This window comes from Pongo pygmaeus, chromosome 18 (assembly GCF_028885625.2).
Source record: "Pongo pygmaeus isolate AG05252 chromosome 18, NHGRI_mPonPyg2-v2.0_pri, whole genome shotgun sequence".
NCBI lineage: Eukaryota > Metazoa > Chordata > Mammalia > Primates > Hominidae > Pongo > Pongo pygmaeus.
The window spans coordinates 2,675,073-2,697,918 of NC_072391.2; the positions used below are offsets into that span (position 1 = coordinate 2,675,073).

At 59.8% G+C, this 22,846-nt stretch overlaps 3 protein-coding genes across 7 annotated transcripts; 2 read left to right on the forward strand and 1 right to left on the reverse strand.

Moving 5' to 3' along the window:
* Window positions 1-4,663: 4,663 nt before the first annotated feature.
* On the forward strand, window positions 4,664-11,050 carry ATP6V0C (ATPase H+ transporting V0 subunit c). The gene is made up of 3 exons (XM_054454850.2): window positions 4,664-5,051; window positions 10,041-10,224; window positions 10,373-11,050. Exons 1-3 carry the CDS (start codon window positions 4,973-4,975, stop codon window positions 10,575-10,577), a joined length of 468 nt encoding a protein of 155 aa, XP_054310825.1. The 5' UTR covers window positions 4,664-4,972; the 3' UTR covers window positions 10,578-11,050.
* Window positions 11,051-11,131: 81 nt separating this feature from the next.
* AMDHD2 (amidohydrolase domain containing 2) lies at window positions 11,132-22,198 on the forward strand. 5 transcript variants are annotated; one of them, XM_054454846.2, is made up of 11 exons: window positions 11,132-11,361; window positions 11,629-11,765; window positions 11,844-11,983; window positions 18,383-18,437; window positions 18,595-18,807; window positions 18,882-18,970; window positions 19,058-19,202; window positions 19,273-19,380; window positions 19,470-19,538; window positions 19,814-19,915; window positions 20,295-22,198. In XM_054454846.2, the coding sequence occupies exons 1-11, from the start codon at window positions 11,279-11,281 to the stop codon at window positions 20,381-20,383; spliced, it is 1,230 nt and encodes a 409-aa protein (XP_054310821.1). In that variant the 5' UTR covers window positions 11,132-11,278; the 3' UTR covers window positions 20,384-22,198. The 5 variants fall into 5 exon arrangements, with proteins under 5 accessions (XP_054310821.1, XP_054310822.1, XP_063510992.1 ...); XM_054454847.2 differs by lacking the exon at window positions 19,470-19,538 and having other exon boundaries at window positions 11,149-11,361; XM_063654922.1 differs by lacking the exon at window positions 18,383-18,437 and having other exon boundaries at window positions 11,171-11,361; window positions 18,687-18,807.
* On the reverse strand, window positions 21,146-21,863 carry CEMP1 (cementum protein 1). The gene is given in 2 exon segments (XM_054454849.2): window positions 21,146-21,377; window positions 21,379-21,863. Coding segments are annotated over 2 exon segments (717 nt in total).
* Window positions 22,199-22,846: the final 648 nt, after the last annotated feature.

Consider the following 22,846-nt stretch of genomic DNA (forward strand, 5'->3'; position numbering starts at 1 on the left):
GGTCCTCCACCTGCCCACCTGCCTGCAGAAGAAACGCCGAACACTGCCGCCTAGTGGTCAGGGCCAGCTGGACTCCCTTCCCACCCCGCCGGGTCCTCAAAGAGGAGGACCCACTCAGGCCCTTTTCCATCAACCCTCAAAGCTTGGGGTGAGCGAGAAGGGGGAGCTGCCCTGTCCTTGGGGTCATTGCAGTCGTCTGCTTCCAACCTCTTGCCCCCTCAGTGCCTGCTGTCCAGCGAGAGCAGCTCAGGGCTCTACCTCCCCTGCCGCCCTAGACTTTGGGGAGTCTCCTTGCACCAAGCAGCTTGTGCGGTGCCGAGTCCTACTTGCACCACGTTGTCTTTACCTCTGGCATTTTTTTTATTTAAACATGGGAGGCAGAGCTTGTGGTGAGCCAAGATTGCGCCACTGCAATCCAGCCTGGGTGACAAAGTGAGACTCCATCTCAAAAAAAAAAAAAAAAACTTCACTGTATCATTGTTTAAGCCTTAACTTTTAATGATAAGAAAATAAAGCACCTTTGGTCATACCCCTGATGGTACATCTGTGTTCTTGGCCCATTTCCTCTGGTCCTGCTGGGGCCACACATGGCTCTCCTGGAAGCAGGTCGAGAGCGCCCAGTGCCATCTCCCAGCATTGTGCCCCTCTGGGTGTGTCCTCAGGGCAACTCAGAAGGATGGCTGTCTCCAGGAGCAGGCGCCTGCAGGGACACTGTTGTCTGCAGATGAGGCTGCCCCCCAGCCCTTTGTGATGGCTTCTTCCGGAGAAGTTCATCTCCCCAATCACTCTTGGGACTTTATTCCTCGTCTCTTTATCCCCATCCTCCCCTACCCTTGCCGGGGTCTCTGCAAAATGCTGCTGGTCCCTCCTGCAGAAGCCCACCCTACATTTCTCTACTGCTCCTGTTGGGGTCTCTGACCTGAGTTTCTCAAAGCCCCTCCCCCAGTTCCTGGAAATCCCCGCTGCTGTAGCAGTGACAGGCCAGGGGCTTGTGACCTGTGGTTTCACGCCGGGGGGAAGTAGCTGTGAGGGAGGAGAGAGATGTGTGTCCCTGGCCATCCCCACCCCAGAGTCCACTCCACCTTGGGGTCCTGCCCGGTGCTGGGAGACCAAGGGGAAGGAGATCTGCGCCCTTCCTAGCCCTGTCACTGGCCATCAGTCATCTGTGGAGCCCACCACAGAGTCAGGCCCTGGAGCTCCAGTTTCAGGTTCCCTCGGCAGCTGCTGGCTGGATGCCTGGCAAGGCTCTTAACCTTCTGAGGCCTGTTTCCCTGAGCAGAAAATGAGGGTCACAGTGAGAGTGAGGGGTGATGGTGCCCAGACACGGCCTGGCCCACCCTGGTGCTCAGGAAATACCACCGGTGTGTGTCTGGCACCCTACCAGGTCAAGGACACACAAAGAGTCACAGCAACCCTCAGTGGGGGAGGCAGTGAGCGGAAAAAAAAAAAATCACAGAGGCTGGGCGTGGTGGCTCACACCTGTAATCCCAGCACTTTGGGAGGCCGAGGCGGGTGGATCACGAGGTCAGAAGATCGAGACCATCCCGGCTAACACGGTGAAACCCCATCTCTACTAAAAATACAAAGAATTAGCCAGGCGTGGTGGCCGGCGCCTGTAGTCCCAGCTACTCCAGAGGCTGAGGAAGGAGAATCGCTTGAACCCGGGAGGTGGAGGTTGCAGTGAGCCGAGATCGCACCACTGCACTCCAGCCTGGGTGACAGAGTGAGATGCCATCTCAAAAAAACAAAACAAAACAAAACAAAAAAAATCACAGAGCATAAGGGGAGCATCCAAAGAGGCCTGAAGGAGGTGTCTAAGGAGGAAGAAGGAGGGGAAGGAAAGAAGGGCTTCCTGGAGGAGGTGGTGTTCTAAATACTGAGACCCATTTCTTTTTTTTTTTTTTTTTTTGAGACAGAGTCTCACTCTGTCACCCAGGCTGGAATGCAGTGAGGCTATCAGCTCACTGCAACCTCCACCTCCCGGGTTCAAGCGATTCTCCTGCCTCAGCCTCTGCAGTAGCTGGGATTACAGGTGCGTGCCACCATGCCCAGCTAATTTTTTGTATTTTTAGTAGAGACAGGGTTTCACCGTGTTAGCCAGGAGGTCTCCATCTCCTGACCTCGTGATCTACCCGCCTCGGCCTCCCAAAATGTTGGGATTACAGGCAATCGGCCAACTGAGGTGCATTTCTTAAGTAGGGAGTGAGGAAGAGATTTGGTGCAGACACAGGTGATGCAGACACGTTGGGGGGCTGGTGATGAGAAGCGGGAGGGGACCAGGGAGGGCCCCTGAGGGGCTGAAGGATTCCAGGATGGAAAGTGCCTTTTGGAAAGATCCTGTGGCTTTAAGGTGAAGACTGGGTTGATTAGGGGTAGGCGATGAGAAGACCTAGGCCAGGCAGCGGCAGAGGCAGGGGCGGGGACACAAGCTGGGGAGGCAGGATCTCGGGATCCTGAGTAATAGAGAGTGGGGAGGGTGCAGTGGCGTGACGTCAGGCTGCAGGGGGGATGGGCGTGCCTTCTGCGGGAATGGAAATAGCCCAGTGGAAGCTGGTGGTGAAGGGGTGGGGGCGAGCTCAGCTTCAGACACGCCAGCTTGAGGTGTCAGGAGCCACACTGGAGACCCGGTGTGACCTCTCACACTAGAATTTAGGCAGAAAATGAATGGGTAAGAGGCCAGTGAGCACAGCTGACCCACTCCCTGCTCCTGCAGAGGGAAGTCTCTCCATGTCCCCATGTCCTCAGTCCTGGTGTTTCAGCCACAAAGGAGTTAGGTGCACTTTGCCCACCCTACAACGTTTTGTTTGGGACGAGGTCCCACTTTGTTGCCCAGGCTGGTCTTAAACTCCTGGGATCAAGTGATCCTCCCGCCTTGGCCTCCCACAGTGCTGGGATTACAGGCGGGAGCCACCGCGCCCAGCCCACCCCTGAGCTTGGACTGTGCTGTTTCTCCATGGTGGGCTGCTCTGCGCCACCTTTCCTTGGTCTGAATTCGGCCCCAGGCACAGCCTCCCTGGCCTAGGCTTTCCTGGAGGGCTTGGAGTTACAGGGGCAGGCACTGGTGTTGCTCTCACTCAGAAGGCGGTTGGGGCTGGAATGGCGCAGGTGAGGGACAAGACGGCGTAAGATGGGGGACAAAGCCAGGGCAAGGACGGGATCAAGCAGGGGAAGGGGCAGAGCCAGGGGCAGCCCTGGGTATGCCAGGACCTGCAGCAAAATTGGGGCTACAGGGCCTTGTGACTCCAGGAAGAATGAGGGCATCTGAGGTTTAGGAAGTCCGCAGGAGAGAGGAGAGTGTGTGGAGAGGGTGGCAGGCCACGCAGCACAGAGGTCCACTTGGACAGCCTGACAGATGTCCTTCTGCTTAGAGAAATGGCGGTCACCGGTGACCTTGGCAAGGGCAAGGAGCTGGGGAGGGAAGGGCAGGTGAGGAGGTGGAGACAGAGTGAAGATTCCTCTTCTCAGAAACAAGGGCCGGGCAAGAAAGAGGGAGGAGCAGAAAGGGCCTCTGGCCATATCTGTTGCCTCCTCTCCTTTGAACCAGGACAGACTTAGGGACTTTCACAGGCTGCAAGTTCCAAGACTGGCAGGCCCAGGCTAGTCTGGGGAAGGGGCTTGAGGGAGGCTCCTGCTGGGGAAGGTGGGGCTGAGTCCAGCAGGAGGGCCAGGCCAGGGGCCATGACCCCATTGCCTACATAGAGAAGGTGATGAGCCAGCATCCAGGCTACTCAGGAAGAGCTCTAACCCAGGATGAGGCCTTAGAGCTCAAAGGACACCCAGGCCTGGTGGCAGCTGCCCAGGGCCCCTGAAAGGGGGAGTGGAGATCAGGCAGAGGGGGTGCCAGGGACTGCCACACAGGATCAGTAGGGCAGCACCAGCCCTGGCTGGGCTGCTTTCACTGCTATGGGAACCGCTCCAACTGCTCCAGAAAGACAGAAAGATGGCCCTGAAGGTACAGGCTTTGCGTGAGTGAGTGGCCACAAGGACAGGTGGGAGGACCGGGACGCCAAAACGTGCAGAGCCCGGGGGGCCTCGAGAGGTCGCAGTTCCGACAGGGCTTCCACCAGTCATGCCTACATCTTGAGGGGCAGAGACACACCCCACTAATGTTTGGGTCCCTGATGCAAAGGCAGAGACAGGTGCGGGGAGGGGGTCCTTTTTCTCCGAAGCGAGAGGTGAAGTCACCAACCGCTGGGTCAGAGGCAGTAGGTCTGGGTCTGGAGAAGACTGGGGACAGGGTGGAGGGAGGTGACCGCAGCCACAGGCTGGGACTTCACAGGTGTGGGCTGGGGGCTTTTCCGGACGCTGAGGCAGAGGAGGCCCGCGCCCCGCACATCTGCTGGGACCCTTAGCTCGCCCAGGATTGGTAGGGAGATCCTGGAAGACCAGCGCCCGGAGGAGTCAGGCCCCGCCTTGGGGGCAAGGCCGCGAAACCACGGCCTGCAGCTTCACGCCAGGGGTACAAAGAAAAGCGTCGCTGGGAACCGAACACCTGCAGACGACGCGCAGCCGCAGAGGAGGCGGGGCGCCGAGGCCCCGCCCTGTATGCTAATGAAGCACACACCACACCACCCCGCCCCGGCGCGAGACCGGTCCAACGCTGCGGGGATCCAGAGGCCGGCGGCGCCCGGAAACACCCGCGGAGGCCGAGGCGGGGCGGGGCCGGACGCCGGGGCCAGGTCGCTAGGCGGGCAGCACAGCCCGGGGGAGGTCAACGGGCCGCCCGGGCGTCCCGGGGACTCGTCTCCCCCACGGTGCGAAGTGGTACGGCCCTCAGGGGCGGGGCCCAGGTCATGTGACGCGGCCGCGGCCGCCATTTTGTTCTGCGGTGCTGGTATTTAGAGCGCAGCGGCTGACGGGCCGGATCGCCTTTGCCGCCGCCCGCTCGCCAACCTTCGCGCCCGGCCCGTCCTCGTTCCCGCCTCCGCCACCGCCTCGGCCCGCAGAGCTTGCCCCTTCCCCACCCGCAGACATGTCCGAGTCCAAGAGCGGCCCCGAGTATGCTTCGTTTTTCGCCGTCATGGGCGCCTCGGCCGCCATGGTCTTCAGCGGTGAGCGCCGCGGCGGGAGGGACTCGGGGGCGGGGGCGCGCGCGTTGCTCATGCCCGCAGCTCGCCGGGGTCCGGTGTGTGACGTCACTCTGACGTAATCCGAGCGGTCGGGGGCGCCCGGGCCTCGTGTGACAGCGGGCGGGGGTCGGCGCCCCGAGGGCTGCGGGGAGCCGCCGGGGGTCCGGGGCGCAGGGCGTGCGGACTTGGCCGGGGTGTGAGTCTCGGGGGTCCGGGCCGGCGGCCCTGCCAGCCGGGTCGTGCAGGTGCGGGGGTGGGGCGGCGGCGCCGCTGCCATCTTAGCCCCGGGAGCGGCGAGAGGGAGGCTGGGGTGGGGGCGCGAGGGGGGCGGCGCGCGGGCCGATTCTGCAGGCAGGTGACATCACACCTCGAAGGCCCCAGTGCGCGGGCGGCGGCGCGGGTCCGGCCCAGGAACGCCCCGGAGAAGGGTCTCTGGAGCTTTCCGGCCGGTGGGGAGCCCCTGTCCCCCACGGGAGGTCCACAGCCCTCGCCCTTATGGCGGCCGGCCCCGGGGGTCAGGTGGGTCTCACCCACAGGCAGGTACTTCCGGTTGGAGCTGGTTACCGTTGCCCAATACCCGTGTCGCTGTGTGGGCTGTTTCCGAAAGCTAGGCTGAGGGCTTGGTTCGGAGAGCCCGCGGAGACCCAGGGGTGGGAGTGTGTGGAAGTAGAGGGAGCGGGGAGACAGCAGCGTCGGCGCTGGCGGGGCTGTGTAGCTTGCAGAGGGTCTGTGCTCTGAGGTGGGTGAGAGGGTGGCATGGGTGTCCGAGTTTATGGGATCCAGTCGTTGTCCTCAGGACTGAGGCTTCCAGTTCTGGTCCTAATGAATGGAGGGATGAATGAATGACCTTCCTTTTCTTCCCTGAGGCTTGAAGTTGGGAGGGGCTTCCCTGGGCTTGGAGAAGGGGCCTTCTAGGGTTCTTGATGGCACCCTGCTTTTCAAATTGGGCCTTGACAGGTCCTGGGCGTCCAATTTAGTGACAATTGGTCTCCCTGGGAGAATGGCACTTGGGCTAGGGCTAGGCCCAGGAATGTGGGTCCCACGAGTTAAGTTCTGGCCCAGTCTCAGCCTCCGTGGACTGGCCTGGCCTGGTCTGGTCTGATCTCCGCCTCCGTGGTTAGGTCTGGTTTTAGCTTTGATGACCGTGCCCTGCCCCACCCTGCCTGGTGGCCTGGGGAGGCTCCTAGTGCAGGTATGTGGAGGGTTTGAACTCCAAACAGTCTCTGCTGACTGTAAACACCTGTGGGGTGGGGGCTTAGGGCTCTCTGTTCTCTTGCGGGCCTCCTTCTGCCTGGGCCTGTCTGCCATTCGTGAGTGAGCCCTACCCTTCCCGTCGTGTGTAAGTAAGGGGTCATTTGTGGTGGAAGAAGTGGTTTAGACTTCTCCTTCCCCCTAGGCACCGCCTGCTCTTTCCACTGACTGAAGGCTTCTCCCAGCGGACTGCCGAGCCCTTCCCCCCAGCCTCCTCTGTTCTTTGCCCCCAGAATGCCTCCAGAGATTCCATTTTGCCTGGCCACCTGTGGAGTCCTAGCTTGTGGCTGTCACTCATTCATCCAACCAATCTTGATTTAGTGCTTACTATGTGCCAGGTACTGGTAGGACAGCAGTGAACAAAATGGGATCCCCGCCCATGTGGAACTTAAATTCAAGCTGTTGCTGCTTGCCCTTGAAGCCCTGAGTTTGTCCACCGAGCCCTTTTTCTGCATCCAGCTCCTTTCCTCTCTCTCCATCAAGACCTACACAGGCCTTCGGACAGCCTGACCAGTAGGTGTCTGGAAATTGAGAACACGGTATGGCTGGCCTAGGCCTTTCCTGCTTATCCCTGGCTCTTACTATGGCTCTCTAGGAGCTGACCTCTGACTTCACTTGGCCAATTCAATCAACTGTTCTTTTTTTTTTTCTTTTCCCTCTTCAAGACAGAGTCTTGCTCTGTTTCCCAGGCTGGAGTGCAGTGGTGTGGTCATGGCTCACTACAGCCTCAACCTCCCAGGCTCAAGCAATCCTCCTGCCTCAGCCTCCTGAATAACTGGGACTACAGGCACAGGCCACCATGCCCAGCTAATTTTTTTTAGAGACAGGGTCTCGCCATGTAGCTCAGGCTGGTCTCAAACTCCTTGTTGCCTCAAACGATCCACCTGCTTCTGCCTCCTAAAGTGCTGGTATTATGGGTGTGAGCCACCATGACTGGCCCAACTTCTGACTTCATTTCTGCCTTCTCATCATGCTTTCCTCTAGGACCTGGCTTCACCTGCTGTGCTGACCTAAACAAGCCCCCTGCCCTCCAGTGGCCTCTGCTGTTGCCAACCTCCAGCTCCGTCCCCAGCTCCTGGCCCTTGGCCTGCCTGGCACTGACGGATTGGTCTTAAACCGAATGAGGTCCACAAGCCTCTTGCAGGCCCCTGTCCCAGCTTCCCATTTTTTCTCATGACAAATGTCCTGTTGATTCTTTCTTCATCATGTCCTCCAAGAAGTTGTCATTTGCTCCTTTTCCGTATTTCCTGTGACTTCCTCCCTGCTGGCAAGCGCCTTGTATTTTATGCTTGTGTTTCTGCAACTGCTTTCTGGCCCCCCACTCTTGCTGTGGCTGCTGAGCCTAGTGCTGCTCACAGGTCTGCCTTCTGCAGTCTGGTCAGGCTTGGCCTCCGGACTGGAGTCCAGGGTGCTCATGGTACTCCGCTCCTGGTGGCCATCCCTTTCTTCCCTGTGCTCCTCTTGGTGCCTCCTCCCCCTGCCAGCCACATGATTCTTTCTGCTGCCCTCTGTAGAAAAGGGCCTGGCTCACTTCCTGCCTCTGGTGGACAGTGGCCTCACAGGGTCCACTACTTGGGTTGCTGAGTTCCTTGTATTCAGTCTCCTGCCCACGTGTCCGTCATGCTCTGGTCTCTTGTGCATACATGATGCAGTCAGATGTGGTCCTGGGCGTGCAGTGGGAGCCCCTAAAATGCACTGTAATTGCTCTATATGCTCGCCAGGTAAAAAATGCTCTGTAACCAGGAGTTCAGGACAGGTGCTGGGACAGGCCCTGGGCCCCAGTCTGCAGGTGCACTGGGTGTTGGCGCGGCATGTCTGGGCACCTCCACGGTGGCGTGGAGGAGGCAGTGTGGCTCCCTGGCCCAGGTCCCAGCCTCCTCCCTCCCTCTAGTCACTCCCTGGATACCCAGCACCATCGTCTTGGGTGCCTCTGCAGGTGCTGTCCAGACCCCCTGTCTTATTGCCTTATTTTTCTGTGACTCCTCTCTCCTGCCAACTTGGGATACTTGTCTGTGAAGCCCTTCCCCAGCACCCTCTTCTCTGCTCTCCTGGAGCGTGTCTTTGTGCCTGGAGGTCACCGGGCCTGTGTCCTCACTCCTGCTCAGTGCTGGGGCACAGGGTAGGCAACTTTTGTGGCCCAAATATATCAATAAAATATGAAGAGGAACGGTAGGGGTAGTCGTGGTCCTTTCCATCTCTGACCTATGTAGTCTTCTGCAGGTCAGGCTGGTGTGTGTGTGTGTGTGTGTGTGTGTCAGAGATTCACTCTTGTTGTTTGTTTGAGACGGATTCTCTCTGCGTCGCCTGGGCTGGAGTGTAGTGGTGTGATCTTGACTCACTGCAACCTCCACTCCCGGGTTCAGGCGATTCTCCTGCCTCAGCCTCCCTAGTAACTGGGATGACAGGCATGCGCCACCACTCCTGGCTAATTTTTGTATTTTTAGTAGAGACGAGGTTTCACCATGTTACCCAGGCTAATCTCGAACTTCTGACCCCAGGTGATCCGCCCACCTTGGCCTCCTAAAGTGCTGGGATTACAGGCGTGAGCCACTGCGCCCGGCCAAGTCAGGCTGGTTATTGATCTGCTCCCCTAAAAGACGATGGCATGAGTGCTGTGGGCAGAGAGGGGGCAGGGAGTTGCCAGTGCAGTCCCCTCAAGCAGCTCAGTAGGCCCCTGGGGTGGCCCTGGAGGGCAGCTGGCAGAAGTCAGAAAGGCAAATGAGCCCCCGTGACACTGCTGTGTCCACAGAATTCTCCACTTCGAGAATCGGACCCAGGAGAGGGGAACTGAAAAGAAAGGCAACATTCTCTTGGGAGAGGAAGGAGGGACAGCTCTGGAGGAGACAGGCCACCCTGGAGCCCAGCCCACCAGCACTGTTGCGGTGGGAGGCTTAGGCCTTCTGGCCAGGCTCCTGTGTGCTTGGAGCCACCCTGCGTGTAGGGGAGACCCCTCTGGGAGGTCAGCTGAGGCCTCGTGGTTGGACTGGTGATGATCCCCATCTTCTTTTCTGCCCCCATCCTCTTCTTGGCTCACCCTGTCTCCTGTCTGGTTAGAGAAGATTCTCAAGTCTGTCAAGGGTTCAGGCCTGCTGTGTGGCTGAGGGTGCAGAGAGCTGCCCTTTCTGGCAGAACGTTTGGCCCTCCTGGGGGAATATTTGGGGCTGGGAGCGTTGGGGAGCTTGGCCTGGGCCACTCAGTGAGTCAAGGGAGCTCTGGCCTGGGTGACAAGAGTGGCCAGGTCAGCTGCTTCTGACCCTCTGGTCACACCCTGTAGCAGTGGCTTTGCCATCCCCAAGACCTTTGGTGGCTTTTCCAGCATGTTGTCCTGGGCAGTAGCCCCAAGGGTCAACTGACCCTGACCCCACATGGGGGCTGCTGAGGCTGCACTGAGGCTCCCTGGGGTGGCAGGTGGGTTCACTGCAGAGCCAGGAGCCCCAGATGGGCCACGCCGCCCCAAGGGCTGCTGCTGGAGGAAGAGCTGGACTCTGAGGGTGGGGGCCTCACGTAGAGGAAGGAGGAGTGGCCGTCCCGGGCTCCTTTTGCTTGCCTGTGGCTGTTCCTTCTGGGTCCTCTTGCCCTGGGCTGGGTGCCTTCTTCGGCTCTCCCTCTGCATGTGATAACTTGGGGTGGCCCTTGCAGCTGTGCCAAAGCTACACCTTGGGGTCCTAGCCTCAACTGGCCTGCATACTGCTGTGGGCTCACCCCGCCTTCCTCCCACAGCCCTGGGCGCTGCCTATGGCACAGCCAAGAGTGGTACCGGCATTGCGGCCATGTCTGTCATGCGGCCAGAGCTGATCATGAAGTCCATCATCCCAGTGGTCATGGCTGGCATCATCGCCATCTACGGCCTGGTGGTGGCAGTCCTCATCGCCAACTCCCTGAATGAGGACATCAACCTCTACAAGTGAGCACTGGGTCAGGCCCCTGCACAGGGCTGGAGGACTGCAGGGAGGGGGGCGGTTCACTTGTGGGTGGTGACCCGGACCTTTGTCTCCCTCTGTCTCCCCCTGGTTGGCAAGCTGCTAATGTCAGTCCTCTCTTCTCGCCCCCAGGAGCTTCCTCCAGCTGGGCGCCGGCCTGAGCGTGGGCCTGAGCGGCCTGGCAGCCGGCTTTGCCATCGGCATCGTGGGGGACGCTGGCGTGCGGGGCACCGCCCAGCAGCCCCGACTATTCGTGGGCATGATCCTGATTCTCATCTTCGCCGAGGTGCTCGGCCTCTACGGTCTCATCGTCGCCCTCATCCTCTCCACAAAGTAGACCCTCTCCGAGCCCACCAGCCACAGAATATTATGTAAAGACCACCCCTCCTCATTCCAGAACGAACAGCCTGACACATACGCACGGGGCCGCCGCCCCCAGTAGTTGGTCTTGTACATGCGCAGTGTCCTAGTGCCCATCGTCCGTTTCCCCGGCCTTGCCCCCGCCCGCCCCGTGCCGTGGACATCTGGGCCCACTCATCGCCCCTCCAGGCCCCCGGCGCCCCACCCCCTAGAGTGCTCTGTGTATGCGGATGATTTAGAATTGTCATTTCTCTTTACTGGATGTTTATTTATAAAGATCTGGCCTGTTCCTGCGTCTGCGGAGCGGCCCTTGTCTCCCAGCTATCTATAACCTTAGCTAGAGTGTCGCCTTGTGGGTTCCTGTTGCTGAGACTTCCTGGATGGAGCCGCCCTCACCGCCGGGCCCGTGGCCCTGCGCGGAGCTGTGTCCAATAAAGTTCTTGGATGTGACGGGCGTGTGTCTGCTCAGCTTGTTGGGGGCGGGGGCGGGCTGGCGCCGGGTGCTGCCGGTCACGTGGGCCGGTCCGATCACGTGGACGCGGCGGTCACGTGGCGCGCCGCTTCAGTCAGCTGAGGGTCACGTGGGCGCGCCCGCCGCTCTCGTCTGGGGTTCGTCACCGGGCGCGGGATTTGGCCGCCGCGGGGCTCCGGAGCCGCTCGCTCCCGACACGGCTCACGATGCGCGGCGAGCAGGGCGCGGCGGGGGCCCGGGTGCTCCAGTTCACTAACTGCCGAATCCTGCGCGGAGGGAAGCTGCTCAGGTGGGCGCGGGCTGGGGACCGGGCGGGGTGCGGGGTGCGGGGCCGGGGACCGGGCGGGGTGCGGGGCCGGGGACCGGGCGGGAGGCAGGGTGCGGGGACGGGGACCGGGCGGGGAGAAGGGTGCGGGGACGGGGACCGGGCGGGATGCAGGGTGCGGGGCCGGGGACCGGGTGGGGAGAAGGGTGCGGGGACGGGGACCGGGCGGGATGCAGGGTGCGGGGCCGAGGTCAGGCCCGCCATGCGAGCGCCCACCCGCTGCGTCCGCAGGGAGGATCTGTGGGTGCGCGGAGGCCGCATCTTGGACCCGGAGAAGCTGTTCTTTGAGGAGCGGCGCGTGGCCGACGAGCGGCGGGACTGCGGGGGCCGCATCTTGGCTCCCGGCTTCATCGACGTGCAGATCAACGGTGCGGCCCGGGGCCGGCAGGGGAACCCAGGAGAGGAGCTCTGAGCTCCATGCGACACCTCCTTTTCTGTGGCCGCAGGTGGATTTGGTGTTGACTTCTCTCAAGCTACGGAGAACGTGTGTTCGGGGGTTGCTCTGGTGGCCCGGAGGATCCTGTCGCACGGCGTCACCTCCTTCTGCCCCACCCTGGTCACTTCCCCACCGGAGGTTTATCACAAGGTGAGGTGAAGCTCCCTGGCTGAGGTGGAGGGGGCTCCAGGAGCCACCAGCGCCCTCATTTTCAAACTCACGCCCCACCCCAACACGTATTCCATGGTCCTGAGTCTGGTCTCCTTTGCTGACCCGACCTGGGCCTGGGTCCCGCCCCTGTGCTTCTTTATCAGTTGTCACTCTGCCTGGCCTCCCTAGACCCTCTGTCCTCCGCAGCTGTCTCCACACTGCTGGCTCAGCACCCTCTGAGCCATAGGCCGTCCCCACCCCCTGCACTGCACTCTGGCTGCCTCCAGGCTTCAGACACCATCCCCTTAACCTAGGTCGCAGGGGAATACGTGATTGGCACAGCGACAGTCCCTGGTCAGGCTCTTCCTCCCTAACTTGTCTGATGTGTGACTCAGTGGAATACGCCTTCTAGAAGAGACTCCCCCTGCTCCTGTACTGCTTGCCTCACGCTTCCACTTTCCTTCCTGCCCGGAAGAAATTTGGTTGTCCTTGGTCTTTTTTTATTTTAATTTTTACTTAGGTTCTACAGGGTTAATTCTTTGCTGTGTGTTACCATTCAGGCTTCTCTTGGCTGTACTTGTGCTACTGTTTTTTACTGAACTACTTGAGAATAGGTTGTATCCAACATGTCTGTTTTTTTCTGTTTAGTTTTCGTTATATTTTTTTCTTTTTGAGACGGAGTCTCGCTGTCGCCCAGGCTAGAGTGCAGTGGCGCGATCTCTGCTCACTGCAGGCTCCGCCCCCCGGGGCTCACGCCATTCTCCTGCCTCAGCCTCCCAAGTAGCTGGGACTACAGGCGCCTGCCACCTCGCCCGGCTAATTTTTTGTATTTTTAGTAGAGACGGTTTCACCGTGTTAGCCAGGATGGTCTCGATCTCCTGACCTCGTGATCCGCCTGCCTCGGCCTCCCAAAGTGCTGGGATTACAGGCGTGAGCCACCACGCCCGGCCAGTTCTTGTTATTTTTAAGAGACAGGGTTTCTCTCTGTGGCCCAGGCTGGAGTAAAGTGGTGTGGTCATAACCCATTGCAGCCTCAGCCTCCTCTGCTCAAGCGATCCTCTTGTTTCAGCCTCTTGAGTAGGTAGGACTACAGGTGTGTGCCACCATGCCCAGCCAATTTTAACATTTTTTGTAGAGAAAGAGTCTCACTGTGTTGCCCAGGCTGGTTCTGAACTCCTGGGCTCAAGAGAGCCTCTTGTCTTAGTCCCCCAGAGTAGCTGGCACTACGGGCTTGTGCCACCACACCCGACTAATTTAAAAAGTTTTTTCGGCCAGGCACGGTGGCTCACGCCTGTAATCCCTTTGGGAGGCCGAGGCAGGCGGATCACGAGGTCAGGAGATCGAGACCATCCTGGCTAACACAGTGAAACCCCGTCTCTACTAAAAATACAAAAAAATTAGCTGGGCGTGGTGGCATGCACCTGTAGTCCTAGCTACTTGGGAGGCTGAGGCAGGAGAACCGCTTGAACCCAGGAGGCAGAGGTTGCAGTGAGCTGAGAGTGCGCCACTGCACTCCAGCCTGGGCAACAGAGCGAGACTCCGTCTCAAAAAAAAAAAAAAAGTTTTTTGTAGAGACAGGGATCTCATTATGTTAACCAGGCTGGTCTCAAACTCCTAGGCTCAGGAGATCTCCTGCCTCGGCCTCCCATAGTGCTGGGATTACAGGCGAGAGCCACTGTGCCTGGCCCATTGTGCCTGTTTATTCCTTAGTACTTAACTTTTTTTTTTTTTTTGAGACATAGTCTCGCTCTGTCGGCCAGGCTGGAGTGCAGTGGTGTGATCTCGGCTCACTACAACCTCCACCTCCTGGGTTCAAGCAATTCTCCTGCCTCAGCCGCCCGAGTAGCTGGGACTACAGGCGCCCGCCACCACGCCCGGCTAATTTTTGTATTTTTAGTAGAGACGGGGTTTCACCATACTGGCCAGGCTGGTCTTGAAATCCAGACCTCACGATCTGCCCATTTCAGCCTCCCAAAGTGCTAGGATTACAGGCGTGAGCCATGGTGCCCAGCCAATACTTAACTATTTCTTAAGATAATGAATATTTTCTTATGTAGCCACAAGAGTTAGTGAGTTTAGGAAATGAACACTGTTAACAGTACTTTAATTGAGCTGCCTGTGTTCTAGTTCTGTCCAGAGCCCCCGCCGTTTTTCCCCTCCAGCACAGGATTCATTGCAGGATCACCACTTGCGTTATATGCCCAAGGGGTCCCTCTCTTGGTGTGTGGGCAGAGCCAGAGCTGGGAACAATGGGGGTGGTGTGTGGGTTCTGGTCTCAGGCTTCCTGGATTTGGCGTTGGCCTCCTGATGTCATGTATCGGCTGGAAGACTCAGGACACCCTTCTGCCTTTCTGAGCCTCTGTTTCCTCAAACCTGAAGTGAGGATGATGGCAGCATGCATGTCTTAGGAGTGTTGGGTGCTCAGCATCGTGCGTGAGATGCTGAGTGTTAACCACTCAGTATCAGCCATGGATGTCTTTTTGGAAATTCCCCACAGCCCTCCCCACACAGAGTCAAATGTCAAAAACCTGCTGCCAACTGGCACCTGGTTCTCACAGCTGCTCTCTGGGGCTCTGGGGCCTGCCAGAGCTACCTGTCCAAGATTCAGGATTCAGCATATCACCTCTGCCCCGCCCCCACCGGCAGCATTCCTTTCCTACCTGTCCAGCCTATTCTCTGTCCCCAGGCACATTCCCCACTCCTGCCCCCAAACTCTTGGCCTAGAAGGCCCTGGCCTGCTCCCCAGGCCTCCTCTGCTAAGCTTTGCCCGCCTGTCCCCACTGTGCCCCCCACTGCCCGCACATCTCTGGCCAGCACAAGCATGGGACGAAATATGGCTCTTGTTCCTTAGGAAGAGTCTCTGACAAGTAGGACTTAGTTTTCTTCCCAGCATCCACTGCAGTGCAGGTGTCTTACCCTTGGCGCACACACAGGATGAAGGCAGAGAGCCAACTATTGAGGGTGGGAATTGGGAGGCCTCCTGCCTAGATCATCTTATAAACTGGAGGCCCCTTCACTCGGGTCTCCCCTCTGCCATGCACGCCACCTCTTCCAGGGCCCATTCACCCTGGGTGGAATTGGATGGCCACTTTGCCAGAAGCCTCTTCGGTCTTTTGTTGTCCTGTTCTGGTCCATTAAGACCACCTTCTCTTTTCTGGGGGGTTTCCACCTGCCCTTTGCTACGGTACTTGGAGACAGGTCAGATCACTTTGTTCTCTGCTTTAAGTCGGTCACCTGCTGAGCCAAGGTGAGGCACCTCCAGGGGGCAGCCAGGCACCTCCAGGGGGCAGCGAGGCCCCTGCCTCTGGCCCCACACGCCCTCTACACTTTGACCTTTCCAGCTGCTTACCTGCCTGGAGTGTGCCTGGCTCCCCTCCCCTCAGTTGATCTTTTACTGTGCTCTATGTAGCGCCCTCTTGTTCCCTTCTAAAACTCCATTCTAGAAAAACTCAGCCATTGCTTTTTTGTTTTTTCCTGTTTTAATCTTTAGTGAGCCTGTGTATCCATAGGACTTGTGAGGAAGAACAGCAGCCCTTTGCCCCAGCCAGCTTCCACCCTAGGGACAATCACTTTCAACTCAGTGGACTCTTGGAATTTGCCCCCATAGCTCTAAAAACTATGCTGGCTGCTCCTCAGTCTTTCAGCTTAGGGCAGAATCCATTGCCTTCCACCAGGAGAGCTGAACATCAGTGCCCTCATGGCTCCGTGAGTCCTCTTAGCCCCTTTCTCTCCCCTCATCTTTCCCAGTAGTTCCCCATAATTGTGATGAGAATAGCCATGTAAGTCAGTCATCAGGGTGGTGTGAAGGGACGTGTGGCCCAGTGACATCTTCTCAGCTGCCATTTCTGCTTGCTTTGCCGTGAGTGTTCTTTGCTTTGTTTCTTGGCTCTAACTCAATTCCAGGCTTCCTCCTGATTGTTTCACTCCCCTCTCTGGCCATTTATTTATTTTTCGAGATGGAGTCTCTCTCTCTCACCCAGGCTGGAGTGCAATGGCGTGATCTCTGCTCACTGCAACCTCTGCCTCCTGAGTTCAAGTGATTCTCCTGCCTCAGCCTCCCGAGTAGCTGGGATTACAAGCGCCTGCCGCCGTGCCCTGCTAATTTTTGTAAGTTTTAGTAGAGATGGGGTTGCTCCATGTTGGCAAGGCTGGTCTCAAACTCCTGACCTCAGGTGATCCAACTGCCTTGGCCTTCCAAAGTGCTGGGATTACACGTGTGAGCCACTGTGCCCAGCCAAATGTTGTTTTTTTTTTTTGAGATGGAGTTTTGCTCTTGTTGCCTGGGCTGGAGTGCAATGGCACGATCTCGGCTTCCTGCAACCTCTGCCTCCTGGGTTCAAGCAATTCTCCTACCTCAGCCTCCTGGGTAGCTGGGACTACAGGCATGTGCCACTATGCCCGGCTAATTTATTTATTTTTATTTATTTATTTTTTTTGAGATGGAGTCTCGCTCTGTCGCCCAGGCTGGAGTGCAGTGGCGCGATCTTGGCTCACTGCAAGCTCCGCCTCCCAGGTTCACGCCATCCTCCTACCTCAGCCTCCCAAGTAGCTGGGACTACAGGCGCTCGCCACCACGCATGGCTATTTTGTATTTTTAGTAGAGATGCAGTTTCACCATATTAGCCAGGATGGTCTCGATCTCCTGACCTCATGATCCGCCCACCTTGGCCTCCCAAAGTGCTGGGATTACTGGCGTGAGCCACCACGCCTGGCCAATTTTTGTATTTTTAGTAGAGATGGGGTTTCTCCATGTTGGTAAGGCTGGTCTGGAACTCCTGACCTCAGGTGATCCGCTCGCCTTAGCCTCCTAAAATGCTGGGATTACAGGTGTGAGCCACTGTGCCCAGCCCAGTGTTCCTTTTTCTGCCATCCTATTCTTGTTTTAGGGACAGTAGACCTCTTGTTGGCTGGAGGGTGTCCGTGATGGCCCTTTTCCCTGTCTATCTCTCCTCGTAGTCTCTGCTTCCCTGCCTGGCCCTGTCCTCTTTTGTTCCGGCTCCCTTTCGAGGCTTGCCCAGGCTGCCTGCTGACCTTGGTGGTGTGCTTTCTTTCAGAAGAGGTGTCAGCAGGCCAGCTGGGGGCACCCAGCCTGCAGGAGGGGCTTTATGGGGGTACCCGTAGGTTGGGATCCCTGGGTCCTTTCTCTTAGGCTGGCTGGGTTCCCTGAGAAGAGTCTAGCAGTGGTCAGAGGGGCTGGGCCTGGCTGGCACCCTGCTGAGCACCTTGAGAACACACATTTCGCGAGTTCCCGCCGTGCCCACACCTACCCTGGCCAGTCTGCTCTACTTCCCCAGGGGCCCAACTGGCACACTCAGGGCAGGCACTCTTCTGTTGGTCCCCACGTCACCCCACTTCTCAAGGCACCATCCTGAGCCTGTGGGGGTCACTTCCCTCACTGTGTGCACTCCCCCAGACCTGCCCAGTGTCCTCTTGCCAAGTCCCTAAAGTCTGGCTGTCTTCCTTCCATCCTCTGCTAACCCCCCCAACCCCGCCCCCGGGTTTAGGGCTCTTAAAAGTCTTACTGTTGGCCAGGCATGGTGGCTCACGCCTGTAATCGCAGCACTTTGGGAGGCTAAGGTGGGTGTTCGGTCAGGAGTTTGAAACTGGCCTGACCAACATGGTGAAACCCCGTCTCTACTAAAAATACAAAATTAGCCGAGCATGGTTGTGCACACCTGTAATCCCAGCTACTCGGGAGGCTGAGGCAGGGGAATTGCTTGAATTCAGGAGGCAGAGGTTGCAGTGAGCCGAGACCTTGCCATTGCCCTCCAGCCTGGCCGACAAGAGTGAAATTCCATTCCGGGATGGGGAGTTCAGAGGAGGGTACAACCCAGCCACCATCCTCACCTGAAGCTCTTCTCTCTGGAAAGGCCCCCCTGGCCCATGCCTGTGTTGGAGAGAGGGAGTGTGCGCTGGACTGCCTGCCCACCTGTTAGACTCTGAGATGTGTGGTGTGAGCCCATGTCCCCGCGTTCCTTGACACTCTCGGTCTTCCTGATGGTGTCCAACTCCAGCCATGGTGTGGACCGCACAGTGCTGAGCCCTGGCCATGCCCACACTGAGCTCTGCCCCAGGGTCCCTGCTGCTCCTGGGAGCCTCCTGCCTCCCAGCCCTGCTCCCTGGGCTGCTGTGCCCAGGGCCACTCTCAGTGCCCACAAGCCTGCCCACATGGCCAGGGACCGCTGGCAGCCCACACACCTACCATTTCTTCCTGCTGCTGCCATGGGTCCTTCAGTTCTGCCAGCTCTGCTTTCCCTGACCCCTGTGAGGGGACAGGCGGCTGGGGCTGGGCTGGGTGCCGGGCTCTGAACTCTGACCCGAGATCTCTGGCCTTGGCTGGGCTGTGGCCTCTGGGAATGGGCCGTGGGGGACAGGGCTTTAACAGCTGGTTCCCCCCAGGTTGTTCCTCAGATCCCTGTGAAGAGTGGTGGTCCCCATGGGGCAGGGGTCCTCGGTGAGTGGCTGACCCCCTCCCCGCCCCCACCCTGGGAGGCTCCTGTGGGACCTGTTGACAGCCCCAACCCCTCCAGATGCCCAGCTGGTGGGGAGGGCAGGTGATAAGGGCTGGGTGGGGCAGGGACCTGCTGGAGCCACTTGCTCCCTCCTCCCAGGGCTGCACCTGGAGGGCCCCTTCATCAGCCGGGAGAAGCGGGGCGCGCACCCCGAGGCCCACCTCCGCTCCTTCGAGGCCAATGCCTTCCAGGACTTGCTGGCCACCTATGGGCCCCTGGACAATGTCCGCATCGTGACGCTGGCCCCGGAGCTGGGCCGTAGCCACGAGGTGATCCGGGAGCTGACGGCCCGTGGCATCTGCGTGTCCCTAGGTGAGGGGCTGGCTCAGGGTGGGCCTGCTTGGGGGACCTGGGCCAGGTGCAAAGTCTGAATCCAGGTCCCTCAGGGCACTCAGTGGCTGACCTGCGGGCGGCAGAGGACGCTGTGTGGAGCGGAGCCACCTTCATCACCCACCTCTTCAACGCCATGCTGCCTGTGAGTGCTGTGGGGCCCCAGGGGCGGGGCTGGGGTCCCAGCAGCCCCTGCTGTCGCTCAGCCATCCCTTCCCTCAACCCTGCGCAGTTCCACCACCGCGACCCAGGCATCGTGGGGCTCCTGACCAGTGACCGGCTGCCCGCGGGCCGCTGCATCTTCTACGGGATGATTGCAGATGGCACGCACACCAACCCCGCCGCCCTGCGGATCGCCCACCGCGCCCACCCCCAGGGTAAGCTGCGGCAGGTGGGCGGGGCAGGTAGGATGACTGGGCTGGCAGGTTCTGAGCCTCTTCTCCCCAGGGCTGGTGCTGGTCACCGATGCCATCCCTGCCTTGGGCCTGGGCAACGGCCGGCACACACTGGGACAGCAGGAAGTGGAAGTGGACGGTCTGACGGCCTACGTGGCAGGTGAGCGCCCTGACCCACTGGGTCCTAGGTCCCAGCCCGCATGCCAGGTGGCCCACGACCCCCCAGAGCCTGCCCTCTCTGCTCTCAAGGCACCAAGACGCTGAGTGGCAGCATAGCCCCAATGGACGTCTGTGTCCGGCACTTCCTGCAGGCCACAGGTCAGTGAGCAGCATGGGTGCGGGTTTAGGTGGTCTGTGACTGGTGGGTCCCCACGGGCTGGACCGGGTGCCTGGAGTGTAGCCCAAGCCCTGCCCACAGGAGCTCCTGGGCAGTGGGTACTTGGTGACTTGGGCCCAGGGTGACAGGCAGACCAGCAGGGTCCTTGTTAGCCTGCTGCAGAGTCCCTGAGACAGGGAGTGCTGGGGTGTTGGGGGGGCTGCTGGCAAAGCCATGTGGGCTTGGGGACCGTCACCCAGCTGTGTCCCCCAAGCAGGCTGCAGCGTGGAGTCGGCCCTGGAGGCTGCATCCCTGCACCCCGCCCAGTTGCTGGGGCTAGAGAAGAGTAAGGGGACCCTGGACTTTGGTGCTGACGCAGGTGAGGGCCCGTCGCAGGGTCACCGGGCAGCCTGGCCCTGCCTGTAGACTCTGTTTTTCCTGGGGCGGCCTGGACAGGGCCAGGGAGGGTGGGTCCTCCCTAGCTCCCTCCTCTCAGGTGGGCTGCCGGCTGCCAGCCTCAGTTGTAGCCCCGTGTTGCCATCAGGTCAGGCTTTCTGGTGTTGCAGACAAGGCCAGGCAAGGGGTTGCGGGGAGCATTGTCCAGCACCTCTGTCCATCTGTGATGGGTCAGGGTGTCTTGCACTAGTCGTGTCCCTGGGCCTCGGTTTCCCCACCAGCGTCGGGTTGTCGGGGAGCAGCTCTGGGGTAGGTAGGCGGCCTGACTCCTGCCCCCTACTCACTGCCCGGCTCTGTCCCAGACTTCGTGGTACTCGACGACTCCCTTCACGTCCAGGCTACCTACATCTCGGGTGAGCTGGTGTGGCAGGCGGAGGCAGCTAGGCAGTGACAAGGACCTCAGCTGAGAGGACACCCGGCCGCAGCTGGATGCCGTCAGGGCCGGGTGGTTGGGGAGCTGGTCTCCAGGGAGTGAGTCGGGAGCCCTGCTGGAATGATGCCCAGGGCCTGTGCGGCAGCCCTGGAGGCAGTGGCTGGGATAAACGTGCACCCAGCAGGACTCGCCTTGGCTCCGGGTTTTGCTTGTGCTCACATGTGGCACCATCCTTGGTTGCCCTCCTGGGGAAGGCATTCGCGGCCTGGGGTGGGATGGCTGGGCTGTAGTTCAGCCTGGGCCTTGGGCCCCAGTGGGGGACAGGGCCTGTCTGCATGAAGTGGACCCGAGACCTGCAGACCCCAGGAAAATGTCACTGTGGGAGGGAGGGCAGGCAGTCTGGCTGGTGCCATGGGGTGAAGCCACCGTGGGGTGGGGGTGAAGAGCAGGCAGGAAGGGGACCGGGCACAGGGAGTGTGGACAGTCAGGGGTTTGCTGTCTGCACCTGAGTTGGGTGTGCAGCGTGGAGCCCACAGCCTGGTTCTGGGCCAGGGCACAGTGCCAAGGGCTCCGCTCTGACCTCCAGGAGGGAGACTGAGCCCGGGACCCCTGCTCTCTGCTCCCTGGCCTGCCTAGCCCTGAGTGCCACGGATGACCAGCATTCTGTTTTCTCTTCTCAATAACCCTGTCTCCTCACCCATCCCCAGGCCTGGAGCTTGCCGGCTGTGGTGACCCTGCCTGGTGCTGGAGGGCAGTATGGGAGGCACCAATGTGCCCTGCTCACCCCATTAGTGTCATCCTGCCATCTTCTGTGTCCCCTTGGCCCTGGCACACACCCATGTGGCAAACACAGGCCATGAGGCCCCCTGAACAGCTTCGAGGCGGGCGGGCTTCTGGAGCCCTCTTGGCTCTGAGGACAGTCACAGTGGGGTCAGACATCAGGGTTTGGTGCAGCCCCACGTCAGGGGTGATTGTCTTGACTTTCTCTCCATTTGGGTTCTGGGGTGGGTGCTGTCCTGGGTACAGGAGGTACGCACCTGGCTCTGCCACTGTTCTCTTCCCTCTGCTGCAAAGCCCAGTTAAGGAAATCTCTCCAAGTCCAAAGAGATAGGATGGTCTGGGCCCCGCCTGTTGGAAGGGAACAGCCAGGGAACAACCACCTGCCTGGGCAGGGCCTCGCCTGAGGGAGGGCCTGGGGCAGGGCACAAGGGGTTGATCTCAGCCCACAAGCCCCAGGGGCAGCCCAGGAAAGCAGGCGACGGATGTGGATCCTGACCTCCCGAGAGATGTGGGGTGCAGGGATACCCACCTCTGCCCTGACAGCCGCGCACCCCTCATGAAGTGGCTGTCCAGCGCCTGCCTGTGCTGGGCTTGGGAGAGGAGCTGTCTTGCCAGGGCTCCCAGGCAGGGAGAGGCAGGTGAGGTTCTCAGCCGATGTGTTGGAGGTTGAGCATCACCTGTGCCCAGCTTGCTGGCTGTCAGTGCTTGATGTGCCCATCCTCAACTAAACCCCAGAGCTGGCATATTGGTCATCCCTCCTCAGACGGGACACCCAGTCCAGAACTGGTGAGCCCTGGGCCAGCCTTTGGGCCTGGCCTGCCCCATTGACTGACCAGCGCCCCACCTCCCTGGCTGGTGGGTCGGGGAGGGGCTGGCCGAGGTGGTTGGTCCATAGGGCTACCCCTGGGTGGTGGGAGAGGGGCCCAGGGTCAGGGTGAGAGCTGGGCCAGGGAGCTGCTGCAGGATGATTTTGAGGTGTGGGGGAAACACTCTTGGTTTGGGTTTGCTTTTTAAAAATTGTGGTAAAATACATAACAAAAGTAACTATCGTAACATGAGCAGTTCTGTGTGACACGAAGTGAATTCACTGCTTTGTGTGACCTTCGCCACCATCATTCCCCACCACTCACTCCCGCTGGGCTCCCATTCCGCTCGCCATTCCGCTCCCTCTGCAGCTATGGGTTTTACAAAGAAGGATGCAGGGCGCCCTGACTGCGGGGTGAGGTGCAGGCCTGCCCGCGGTGTGGGCATTCGCTGAAGGGGGACTCCCAGGTGTCTGAGTTACGGGTTGGGGGGTCGGGCATGTGGGGAGGGTTGGAGTTGGAGGTGCATGCTCTCAGAGCTGGTGGGGGTGGCCCGTTTCGTCCCGTGTGTGAACGGGAGATGAGACCCGGCGCCTGCGATCCCGCAGACCGCGCCCGGCCGGGAGTCACTTGTGGGCGCACGCTGCCGGGATGCTGGGCCGAGCCCGCGGTTCAAGACCCAGATCTCAGCCAGGTCCCTTTCGCCCTCCGAACCTCTGCACCTCCTGAGCTCCGAGCACATCCAGGCCAGAGACCGCGTTTGGGGCGTGGGCACGGGAGACGGTCATCAGCCAGGACCGTCTGGACCAATCCGGCCGCGCCCCGCCCAGCCTCGTAGCCCACGCGCTGAGTGCAGACTGACGCGCCACTCTAGGAGCGTTGCGGCACGCGGGGCCAC

Coding starts and splice junctions, on each gene's coding strand:
- ATP6V0C (XM_054454850.2), top strand. CDS start 4,973: ATGTCCGAGTCCAAGAGCGGCCCCGAGTATGCTTCGTTTTTCGCCGTC. Junction 5,052..10,040: donor GGCCGCCATGGTCTTCAGCG/GTGAGCGCCGCG, acceptor TTCCTCCCACAG/CCCTGGGCGCTGCCTATGGC. Junction 10,225..10,372: donor GAGGACATCAACCTCTACAA/GTGAGCACTGGG, acceptor TCTCGCCCCCAG/GAGCTTCCTCCAGCTGGGCG.
- AMDHD2 (XM_054454846.2), top strand. CDS start 11,279: ATGCGCGGCGAGCAGGGCGCGGCGGGGGCCCGGGTGCTCCAGTTCACT. Junction 19,203..19,272: donor CCACCGCGCCCACCCCCAGG/GTAAGCTGCGGC, acceptor TCTTCTCCCCAG/GGCTGGTGCTGGTCACCGAT. Junction 19,381..19,469: donor TCTGACGGCCTACGTGGCAG/GTGAGCGCCCTG, acceptor TCTGCTCTCAAG/GCACCAAGACGCTGAGTGGC.